The following is a 12,265-nucleotide window of genomic DNA, read 5'->3' as shown; positions in this document are numbered from 1 at the left end:
CTTTATTCTTTAATAGGGAATCTTGATTACTATTTTTCCCATCTTTGATAGCAACACCCCTACAGATATCAACAGCTGCTGCAATCTGCCTTGAGCATTGACAAGCAGAGACTATGAAGAAGATGGAAGAAAGAGGATGATTTTTTTTAAAATTTATTAACCCCTAGATTTAATTTTTCCTAGGACATAAAGGGGTGGTATTGGAGGTGGGTTATGCAGTACATCAGAAATTTGACCTTTGTACATATCATCCTTTTCATCTCGGGGATTTGATGAGACTGAAAACAAAAACAAAAAAAGTGCATGGAAACATACTTTCTGCTGTGGGAAAAAAAAAAACAACTCAAAAGCAGTAACAAGGCAAAACAGAACAGAAATCATTAAATCCAAACCAAAAGCCCACTCAACAACAAGTATTGTTTTCCCAGATGTCACAGTTAACACCATGAGATTATGCTGAACAATTTGCTCTGATCTCTCCCTGTGGATGCCCTGCCTGCACTTTTGAGAAAGTCACTTGCAATGACAACCAGATATTTCCTAGCACCAGTCTTATACCCACAGAAAAGTATTTCTGTGTTTAAAAGAAAAGAAAGAGGTGCCCTTAAAAAAAAAAAAAAAAAAGAAACCCTGTAAAATTAAATTTGTGCTGTTAAACCCCTTTTCATCCTCCTTGTTTAATCTTGTGTGATGGTTCACCAAGAGTCTGAGTAACTTTTGGAAAGCAATGCTAAATACAACTAGCAAATTCCTTGAAACATTCACGCATGGTTTAGTTGGGGCCAGACAAGAATGGTGCCACACGTGCCTATTCACATTTCATGACCCTCTTTCTCTTTTTTACTTATTTGTTTACCTATCTTTTTGGCCAGTACAACTGAAAACGTTTCCTCCCCTCTCTTTCCAAATGCATGGCCCTGCAGCAAACCACGCTTTATAACACGAGGGGAGAAGAGGAGGGGGTAGATACTGATATTTACACTGTGCTTTCCATCACCCACTCTGAGCTCCCGAAAGTCCCTTTTGCCCCTGTTAGGTCAGTGTCATCGTACTGCAAAAGCATGCCATTCACCGAGAGGCTCCTCTTTGTCCAAATGTTTGTTATCTTTTTTGGGTAGGTACAACACTGAGATGTGGCGAAGTCCCCCATGTCAAAAGAATGGCTACGTTTAGTTTTGCCCTCCAGAGGCAACATGAGGAGGCTGCGAAATTTGGACTCCGGCTGGCCCAGCAGTGGCTCTTTGTCCGAGTGGTGGGCCACCGTGGAAGTTCTGGAGTCTGTCATCTCCTCCTTTTTCTGACGTTTCAGTTCCAGGGAGGCAAAAGCTCCCATTAACCGGTCAATATTGTGTTTTGACCTGGAAGGAGGCCTCCACTTACTGGACAATGTGCCCTGTTCACTTTGGAGGCTATAGTCATCACAGTCATGGCTATTTGCAGAGCTGGAGGAAGAGGAGATGCTGCTCCGTGCAGACTGACAGTTAAACTCCATAAGTTCATTTCTCACCACCACTTTGGGGTTGACTTGGGGCAAGACTCCGTTTTGAACTGGTTGTGCTCCATTTGTCTGTGAGTAGACATTGCTGACGTTAGACATCTTCCCCTGGGAATTGTTGCAGACCTTATAGCGGACCATGAGTATTACAATGAATACCAACAGAGTTGCCACAATGATGCCTCCAATGATCAGAATCATGGTCCCACCCAGGAACTGGCTGTGCATCGACTCGCACTGAGGGTAGTCTTCTTTGGTGAAGAACTGGGCGCATCCCACAATATTGGTGGCAGTAAGGGTTGTGGCCGTGTCATCCCACATTGCCAGGACACAGAGGTCATAGCCTGTTCCAGAAACAAGGTTGTTTACAACAAAGGCTTTGTTTGTAGCTGGAATCATCCTTTAAAAAAAAGAAAAAAAAAAAGAAAAAAAATTGGTTACTCTTGACACTAAGGAAAAAGAGAGGAGAACAGACATAAGAACAGTGTGGTGTTTACTGTGTTGGGTACCGGCAGAGAGGAGTCAGAGCCATAAAATTTAAACAAGCATTCAAGCTTCCCAGCTCCTGTGGGTCCAACATCCCAGCATTCAGTAATACACAAGTTTAGAGGGCCATCTCTCAAATGTGCAATAAAGGGAATAAGAAAAAGCAGACCAAACTAGTCTGGGTTTTTTTCTCCTCACTTGCATCTGTCCTAATCTTACATATATTCAAACCCGAACAAATAACTCAGAATAAAAATATGTGCCTACAAAGAACAGTTCTTTCTGAGTGTGCAAATGGCCCTTGCACTTGCTGACTCTGAACCTGGCAGTTGTCACATCGCTTCACGGTTTACTGTGAAACATCAGCAGGTTGCTTACCTTGTGAAGACAAGGGGCTACATTTAGTTTTCTCATTTCCTGAGAATGCAAGGCAGGCAGCCACTTCTCTCTCTTTCTGCACTCCCCCATCTACTTTCCCCATCCTCCTACTCCCCACTGTGGAAAATATTTCCTAGAAATGCAGCTATCATCTTCTTTGCCAGAAATTTCTCCCTGCAACCACCTTCCTCTGTGTGAGTGAAAAAGAAATACTGGTATTGGCATTATGGGCTGTGGAAGTGTGAGGAGACGTAGGAAGTTGAAGGGATGGAAACAAGAAGGCTTCTTTAAAATAAAAAATTCTACTCAAATACAAATCCGTTTTCAAAAACCAAATAGCTAGGCCCAAGCTGAGCTCCAAGTTCGGTCACTTATGGATATTATTCTTTGCTGCCACAAAACTTAAGCAGTCATTTGAACTCATGCAATATTAGAGCATCGCTAGCATTCAAAATTAGCAGATGGGAATGAACGTGGTCTATCCCCACTTCAGACTGGTGAAAATTGCAGCACGTTAGTGGAATACAGTGGAGAATGCCAGATTCGGTGCCCGGTGGGTAGCCAAGAATAAAACCAAAGAGATATCCCATACGTGTTTCTTTTTACTTCCACGTAACAGGCTTGAGTGAGAGAAAAAAGCTGAAATTGAAACCAGCTCATTCTGACTTAGAGCTGCAGATCATTAGCACCAGCAACAAGGGAGCCCTACAGGCACTTACGCCGCACAGCAAGCTGGTGTGACTGTAATTGGGACGGTAAGGCCTGGTCAGAGGAAAAAGGCATACTCCTTGTGGGAGTGCCAGGCTTTCTTAGCCTCAAATCATCTTCACAGCTAGCATAAATTGCAGCTCTGCAGAGGCCCTTCTGTGCAGTGGGAGGGAACAGGCCTGCACAGAGAAGCAGCAACGTCAAGGCACTGCAAAGACGAGCTTCTGATCATCTTTGCATTTATGCATTCACACCACTTACACAACCTTCAGTCTGGCCACAGGCAAGGATGTGGCTCCTTTTTAAAAAGCAAACCAACACACAAAAAAATTCTGTAAGGAAAAGAAATATCAGTGAGAGACACCTGGAATATAAACATCACCTGGCAGGTTTACTCAGTGTTATATTTGAGATTTTTTGGCACATTTATCATCCTAATGGAGATGTTCTGCACAGACATTGATGAGCTGTTCAGAATGAGCCGAGAGATCATAAAGCAGCCCTCCTGGGAAACTCCAGATACAGTTGCTAAAGTGGTTTCTAATAGTCGAAATGGTTGGTCTCAAGTTATTTCTAATTGTTCTCCTCTCCCTGTGGCTCTGAGAACAACACACCACTGGCCACAGCACCTGGGGCAATGCCTGCACTCCGTTGAATTGTTCAAGGAATTTCATACGCACACACCAAGGATGATATAAGGAATAACAGAATACTATTGATCTTCAAACGTATGATCTTCAAACTCTTGAACAGTTTCACCAATTGCTTCATATCTCCTTCCGTATCACCTAGTGCTATACTCCACTTTCCACCATCACTCCCAGCCACATGCTTAAAAAATTCTGCAGTGCGTAAGTCCTTCAGAAATTATTTCACTGTGAAACCTCATTACAAACAAGTAGCACTGTTAGCAGAGAGAATAGTCAGCCCTATAAACTGGATCTTGGACTCGGGTCATAACTCTCAAAATACAGAGCTATAGCACCATCTGTTAGAGTGGTTCCTTTTGCTTTGCACTGATGAAACACGGAGAGACCTCTATATTCTCCCCAAGTGAACAGCAAACAACTGGGTTTATGTAGTATATAGCTTTGCACATATCTTACACATATAGAAATACAGTCTTTCAGCCTAACACACTATACTAATTTATATAGAGTGAACACTGGTAACTTCAATCATTTACAGCTTTTTTTCTTCAAATACGATTACACACAAGCTTCCAAGGAAATGTAACTGTCTGGAATATTTCAAGCACTGGCAGGTAGTGATACTGGCACGAAATGTAAAGCCAGTCCATTTTTAAATGTCCAGCAGTGAGGCCACAACCAGTCCTAAAGTTTGGCCAGGTTAACTGTATTGAAACATGCCATAAAAGCTTATCTTAGCCCTTAAAAGAAACTGAGTCATTTCTAAACTCAATCAGTCCTGGAAGTTACAGCTGTGATAATATCTGGACTAATAATAGCTTTATGAAAGATCACAGTTGCAATCCCAATTGTGGAAAAAGCAATCAACTCTCCATAAACATCTAAAATGAAGAACTTTAGATGTTTCCATAGATAAACTTCAAATGTTATTGTAAAATATTCAAATTAATATTATTGTAAAAGAACAGCTGAGCATAGGAATAGCACCAAGTTCAAGAGTACTAGGAGTTAAGTAATTAACCTCAGACTCAGTTTTCTAGCTTGCAGGGAAGACGATCTTGTTTTCATGAAGTTGCCAAATTTTAAGAGTATTTTGGCATTTGTCCATGCTTTAGCCCACCCTCCCCAAACATACTGCCAGTCAACTATGATGGATGACATCTCTTAACGTTCCCCACACCTAAAATCGATGCAGACACATTTTCACTCTGGGATATTGATGATTCTTTGATTGTCCCCAACACAGGTAGCTGCAAGATGCCACTTCAATCTTTGCTTTGCTGCTTAACAGGGGGAGTCTCTTCATGGCTGCTCTGTACATCTAGCACCATTAATCATGGACCGCCGTGCCCTGCCATTGGGACTCGATAGGTAGGAGCTGCCACAAAACTAAAAGGGGTCATTAAAACTGTGTCTAGGCAGAGATCCTGCAAGGCTTTGTTCAGTCAACTCATCAGCTAAACACAGAAAGTTGGTTCCAGGTAGCAAGAATCTATAGCCTGGTTCACTGGAGAACAAAAACAGCTTTTGAAAGCTGCTAGCTTTTGAAACTCGGAAGATCCTACTGCTCACTTGTTAGCCCTCAGATAGCAAACATACTTAATTGCAGCAGGATCTTGAGGCAAGGAACCTGATAGCGTTCACCTGCTCTTCAGGGTAGCATTCTCTTGCAGAGATGCTTCTTATCACAGAAGAGGAATAGAGATCTAAATCTGATACTAACCTTTCTTTAGGGAAAAAAAGAGTAACAGTTGACTAACTGCAAGAGGAGATCAACTAGCAAAACACTTGCTTATTTTTAAACTAACGGTAGGTTATGATAGGTTTTAATGTGTACAGTTTAAGGAGGCCGGGAACAGTGAGGACTGGGAAAGCAAACGAATACTCAAATATGTTAACAGTGTAAGTGTAAATATAGTCCTAGCTAGAACAAGAATTTTGAAAATCTCCTTATGGGAATTTCACTGTCCAGACACATAAGACACAGTAATTTCTGTCTTTCTCCTCTGGCTTATTTTCCTTGGGGTAGGAGGAGCAGGCAAATCTCCTCCACATTGGTGCCAGGATTTTGTTACCTGATTCTTAAGCTAGTTTCTGAATCCTGTCTGAAGATCAAAGTACTCCAAGGAAAACTATTCATATAAGAACATGGTTCTGACATCTCTGAAAATCTTGCCTCTAAGGAATGAAATGAGCATAGGGGTCTTACAATTGACCTTATTAATTTACAAAAAAGCCCTCTTCTCTCACCCTTTGGCACAATAGCATCGCTTATTGGAAGAGGGGGAGATCTATGGCCAGGATTGGGGCATGGCATGAGCATCTGAAATAGAACAGCAATAGACAGAGGCTCCTATGAGAGTTTATGTGTGATGAAGAGCTATGAAGCTGAAATGGAAGTTTGCAGGACTTTTTCAAACAATACATTCCCTTCAATCCATGGAGATTTACGTCTCATTTTGTGAAAGCACCAAAATGAGACCATGAGACCCTTTTTAAAAAAAGGAAGGATAGTGCTAACACTCTTCTTTGAAGTCAACCTTATTTTCTACCACCACCGCTAAAAAGTCCTTGTTATGTCCTTGTAGACACAACATACGGAAAGCAAACAATTTTGTAATTACTCAGTTCAGTGTGTGGTGATATTAAGAAAATTAGAAAATAAATTACTTAGCAATGCAGGAGAAAAAGGTTTGCTGCAAACTTCACTCGTAGTCCCAGATGCAAGTGAGCACTGAAGCTTGCAGAGAGTGAACTGTGCTGAGAATTTAGGAGACCTGAGTTTTATTGTCTACTTTATCAGTTACACTGATACCAGGCTCTACTTTATCAGTAACTCTCAGTTCCTGAGAAATCATTTTGCTGTACTGTAAGTCTCCTCATTTATAAAATGGGGATAATGCCAGCAATCTCCTTTCAAAAGAGGCCTGTAGTGTATGGAAGGAAATTAGTAGATATTATGATTACACTGTAATATACAAATGGGTTCTTTTCTTCTTTGTAGCACTGCGGATTAGCAGGAGTGAACTGCTGGTTAATACTGTGGTTATGCAAAACAGACAAATTAGAGAAAAGACAGATTAGGCTAATTGGCTAGGCAATTCTGTTCCTTTTCTCCATCGAAAGAAGGGTATGATACCATCTAGTTTTAGCCTGAAACTGCTTTAATCACAGAACTTGCAGGGAGCTGTCAAGGCAATTCCTTTGGGAAGGCACTTGCAACTCCCAAGACTCAGTTTTATACTGACCTGATAGACTATGTTGTTTTTCTCATGGTCATTTTTTTTTTTTATTATCCAGGGCTATATACTATCTATATTGCAATACGATTTCTCTTTTTGACGTGAATGCTAGGAGTTTAAAATGGAAAGTCATGCTAATTTATTAAATGCTCGTGTCTAAGGAAAAAAAAAAAAAAGCCTAATTGCTTGGGTGTGAATTTTCTGTGTTTAAGCTGCTCAACCCAAACTCTTCCTGTAAGATTCTATGTCTACATACTGTGTCCCAGGGCAGACACTTCACAAGAAATGGTCCATGTCTCTGCTGGTAAATTATCTTTTCTTCTAGAGTGACTTCAGAAAGCTGCGTATCAAAAATAGCCCTTGAAATATTAACTCCTGAACCATGCTGGAAAAAGCATGCAAGGAACTGTACCAAGACATTAGCAGTATATATGATGGGGTTCTGGTGCATGGGAGCATTTCTGGGCCCTCATTAATTTACTGGCACAGCGGTAGCCTATACACTAATTATGAAGCAACTGCTGAACAGTAGTGCTAAACACTGTCACTAGGCACTATAGTTTGTAATGAAGAGGGGAAAAGGAAGAGGAAGAGGGGTGCCACGGTGAAATAACTAGTGTTCTGTAAAATCATATTCTGGTTAGTTAGCACACTAACTTTCCTGGATAGTAATGCCTTAGTGTGAAAATATCAATCTCACTGTACATTCCTATTCTTAAACTTCCTCTTACACAAAGTTGAATTCACATAGCACAAAATACTATCCTGATTGCTCTCAGAACTAGAAATCGATCCAGAAAAGGTTAATGCTGGAATCTGACCAATTTTCATTTTTCAGTGAAATTCTCAAGCCAAAAATGTTCATTTATTTCATCAGTAATTTTCTCCCCTGTTTTAAAATCTTTGGGTTTTTTCCTTCATTCCAGTTTCACAGGTAATTCTGAAAAAATGATGATTCCAGCTAGTCTTCCTTTAAAGTATTGTAAAAGGGTCTGATAGAGTTCTACTTTTCAAGTGGAGTGTCCACCTTCAGTCCCAGTGGGATTAAAGTAGGATGGTAGAGAAAGGGGAGAGGGAAAGTATCAATGGTGACATATTGGAGAATGACTGGCTAAAAAGAACATAAAAAGAGTGGGTAATCAGAAGAGAGAGTTCATTGCCTGAAGAAGGACCACATAAAGTATCCTTTAAAGCCTGGTGGATGTAGTTCAAGGGCACACAGATCTTGCTTCTTACCAGACAGAGATAGTAATGAGGTGTTATTTCATTGAGGCCAGGTAAGGAAGAAGAAGGAAGAGAAGGTTGATGTGAGAGAGAATGTAAGAAGAAAAGAGGATAATGAACATTGGTTCTGTATGGCAGTGTCAGAGCAGCAGAAAATGATAGAAATTCAAGATAGGTTCAAAGCAGCCATTGGCAGGGCACTGTCAGGCACGTGGTTACCATCAAAATGATGGAAGTCCAGGTGGCCACTGAATGGGGACCAAGATCACAAAAACAGCTCAATATATAGTTGAGTGCAATGAAACATAGGTGAAGACCTTTCAGCAAAAACAAGACAATTAGAATGATAGTGAAGTGAATCAAGGCAGTGGAAAGAGTTCAGATGGTGGACAGAGATTAAGAAGGCTGGAGAAAAGGGCAAAAAAAGATCAAAGGCAGACTAGAAGGATCTAAATTGCAGTGAAAATGTCACACGTGATGTATTGCCTGGGAGCAAGAGCAAGTAATTGACAAATTTGGACTGCACAGTTGGCATTCTTCTCTGCTGCCAACTTTTGTAATTTCCTTGAAAGTTTTATGGTGTATACTGTTGTCATTTTTTTGCTGTGTTTTTATCCCGGAAAGCCCCAGTTTCTGCAGTCATGGAATGAAAGTAGAATCTAAAATGTTATTAAAAATTAAGTAAGCTAACAATGGAGATTAATTTCTGATCCTTCAAATTTCCAAAAAAGCCCTTGAATATATATCTTCAGATCATCCTAAAGCCTCAGGAATCAAAAAACAGATACAAAATACCAAGTATATTACTGTGTGAGATCTCACAGTCTTTTAGCACCTGATTCAAGAGTTTTTAATCTAAGAATCTGAGAAAGATAGAGACATACCGTGACCTGCATCTCAAAAAAATGACAGTTGTATTTCTGGTGTCCTGGGAAAAAAGATAGTTGTTAGTATTAGCAACAGGGCCTAATTCCTCTGTCAGTCATGTCAACATAAGGAAATGTCAGATAATACCAGGAGGTAGCCAGACTTGTTCAGTAAACATTAACTCAACCCAGCATGAATAATTTTCTGCATTTTTTATTTTATTAGGTTTTGGGGGGTTTATGACATACAGTCATAATTTTGCCTTCAGATGGAACATTTATTATTAAACACAAATCCCTTCCTGCTTTTCTGAATCTTGTCTCCTCATCACTCACACATCCAGCTGCCCTTCAGAGAATCTGTCTTGTCAAATGAAACATAGTACATATCGTTTCATTATTATTTCCTAATTTGCTTATGGTCTTTTCTGATCATTTGGAAAAGTGGGGTGGGAGGTGGGGAAGAGCAGACGGAGCCAAAAGTAATTGATATGTCTGTCACAAGATGGTGAGCCAGGGAGATACTGAAAATGAATATATCCCCTGTGCTACAGGGGAAAGGAAAAAAAAAACAACCAAACATTAAACTGCTAGCTCAGAGAATATAAATTTCTGGTGAGGCTGCTGAACGGTGTCCCCTGGGAATGCACTGAAGTCATTCAGCAGGTGACAGAAAAAAGTGTAAGCTTCTAGGGGACATTACTGCACAAGGCTGAGAAAGGGGAACCTTGGTACAAGCTATTCTGCTCCCCTCCATTAGCCATTGCTCTAAGAGGAAATGCTCCTCTCTCTATTATTCCCAACCAGATTCTTGCAAACAACAGGGAGCCGCAGGCAGGCAGGCAGAACTGGTGAGGCACTTCTGGATGAATGAAGACCACCAGAACCATCCCGTAATGCCCTGATCAATGAAGGTGCTCAGTTCAACTGTCCAGGTGCAAGCTACTGCACAGGGGCAACCTCTTTTTGGTTAATGTTGGTATGGCAACACAAAATTAGACTTTCAAGCTCCCTGATCTATGCTATCATTTCTTTCACATGGACATGACAGCAGCAGGCACTTACTGCCCTGATCATTGAATTTTATCTTTAAAGGGAATGCAGACATACCCTAGGAACATTTGACAGCACAAAAGGTAAATTCAGTCACACCCAAGCTATTCAGCTACACACAGAACACCTTTCACCTCAATATATCTGAGATACTAACTGCCTCAGAAAAAAAATCCTCACACTAATTCAAATCCAGCTAAAACATATTTAAGCTCATTAGCAGAGTAATTCAAAGCCCACACAATATTTCTGTTAGTAAATGTGAAGCTGAAGTATTTATGGAAACAATGCATAGCCATACTAATAAATTCACTCTGTATCGTGTTAATGTAGAGTTAGAAAGCTATCATAATTCACAGCAATGTTTCAAAAAGCCAGACAGTAAATTTGAGATTAATCAAAAAATATTTAAAGACAGTAAGTTATTCTACTGATAGTTGCAACAACACGTTACAACTACCCCATTTCTAAAGATGGGAAGAGGTAAAAGTTATCCACGAAAGGTGTGTTCAAGTCATCAAGCAGAGTGTGGGACCTGGGACGCTTTTCCCAGGTTTTTATAGACAAATGGCCCATCCACTTGGCTGGTGTTATGCTTTTTCCCTCTGACTCAAGTAATTTTGAACTCTTTTATGCAGAGTTGGACAGTTACACCAGAAAAGTCATCCTACCATACCAACAGAGGTTCCCAGTAGAGAAGCAACATTAGAAGTAATGAGTACATTTAGGAGCTCAGAGGAAATTAATTTGCAAAAGGGATTCTGCTGTTTTCCTGGCAGAGCACAGCTGTGAGATTCAGCTATATGCTGTCCTTTCTTGAGAGTTACAAGTGGGGCTTTCCACTTATTTCTAGGCAGTGAAATCTTTGCAAATTATAATGATAGGATCAAAGAGAGCTGACTGGGATCCTATAGTGGTTGACAGCTGCCCATCCCCTTTTTCTGAAAGAGCTCGTGTGAGCTGAGGTGAAGAGGAGGATCTTCAGTGACTTACTAGCAATTTCATTCATGCTTACTACGCAGAGCACTTATGCTAGGTTGCAACTCATATGTCCTGCAGAAACTCTGTGTCCTATCACACAGGCTAATTTTATCTCTGGAAGGTTGTGCTGGAATGACAAAAACTCCAGGCACTGCTTGAAGTTATGTTCACCCATGTTTTGTAATTGACCGGTCAAAGCAAACTCCAGCATGCTGTTTCAGGCTCTTTTGTCACAAAATCTTTGTACACTGGTGGGAGAAGAGTGGTGCCAGCTAACAGCTGACAGGACTATTCTAACTATTCCAACCAAAAGAAAGAGTCTTATCCAGTGAATCGGAGGTCTCGCTACCCATAGAAACTATGTATACACTGATATATTAGTCTGTATAAAAAAGTGTTTCAACGTCAGTTTAAGACACAATTTATGCATTATTAATAAGTTTAATCACATATCACGTAGGTGTTCCCCCACCTCAGTGATTGAATTTGTTGTAGTTAGTCTTGAGAGATCAGGAATGGTTATCTACCAGAATCTCAAGCATCTCTCTCATTATGAAGATGAAAAAATGAGTTTAATTTACAGTGGAGAGGAAGGGAGAACTGCATTTGCCAATCCTCCTAAAATGAGCTAAAGAAATATCAACTCACTAAAGATACAGACCGAGTATACCTATATTCAGAGAAGAACACAGCCATGATTTAGAAACATGAAAAGGTGTTTATTTGGAAGGATTTTTACCATCACGAGAAGGTTGAAAAGCAAGCAGAAAAAAATGTAAGATTGAGGACCCAGCCCTCTGGCCTCTCAGCAAACACTGGAAATACCTTTCGCTATTTAAAATGGATACAGTAGATTTGTTTGCTTCTTGTAAACTAAGAAAACTTATTGAAAAACAATAAGGGAAATTTTGAATAACAAACTATTAGTATCAATCATCAAGCTTTTAGTTTCTGAGTTAGAAGAGGGAGAAAATATTTTGCAACAAAAATCTCTGTGAAACATGCACAACAATGCAGAAGATAAAGAGAACAAGGATGATTCAGGGTGACTTTTGCAATAACATTGGGGAAAGAAGTGGTTTTTTTCAATTGCAGAATGAGAACACGGGGTGCAAAAATCACTAATGGTCAAAAGCATTGTCTTCTAGGGAGGGAAAATAAGCGGGGGGGGGGGGGAGCATG

At 40.4% G+C, this 12,265-nt stretch overlaps 1 protein-coding gene across 1 annotated transcript in view; it reads right to left on the bottom strand.

The window, feature by feature from the left end:
* Positions 1-976: 976 nt before the first annotated feature.
* LRFN2 (leucine rich repeat and fibronectin type III domain containing 2) overlaps positions 977-12,265 on the bottom strand; it is a 50,958-nt gene continuing 39,669 nt past the window's right edge. The window contains exon 2 of the mRNA XM_009283739.1: positions 977-1,895. Within this exon, the coding sequence (XP_009282014.1) occupies positions 977-1,895 (919 nt within the window). The remainder of the gene's footprint in view (positions 1,896-12,265) is intronic.

Source organism: Aptenodytes forsteri, unplaced genomic scaffold (genome assembly GCF_000699145.1).
Source record: "Aptenodytes forsteri isolate BGI_AS27 unplaced genomic scaffold, ASM69914v1 Scaffold309, whole genome shotgun sequence".
In the NCBI taxonomy this organism is placed as follows: Eukaryota; Metazoa; Chordata; class Aves; order Sphenisciformes; family Spheniscidae; genus Aptenodytes; species Aptenodytes forsteri.
Note: the sequence above shows the minus strand (reverse complement) of the source record. Positions and strands in the feature narration are given on the sequence as shown.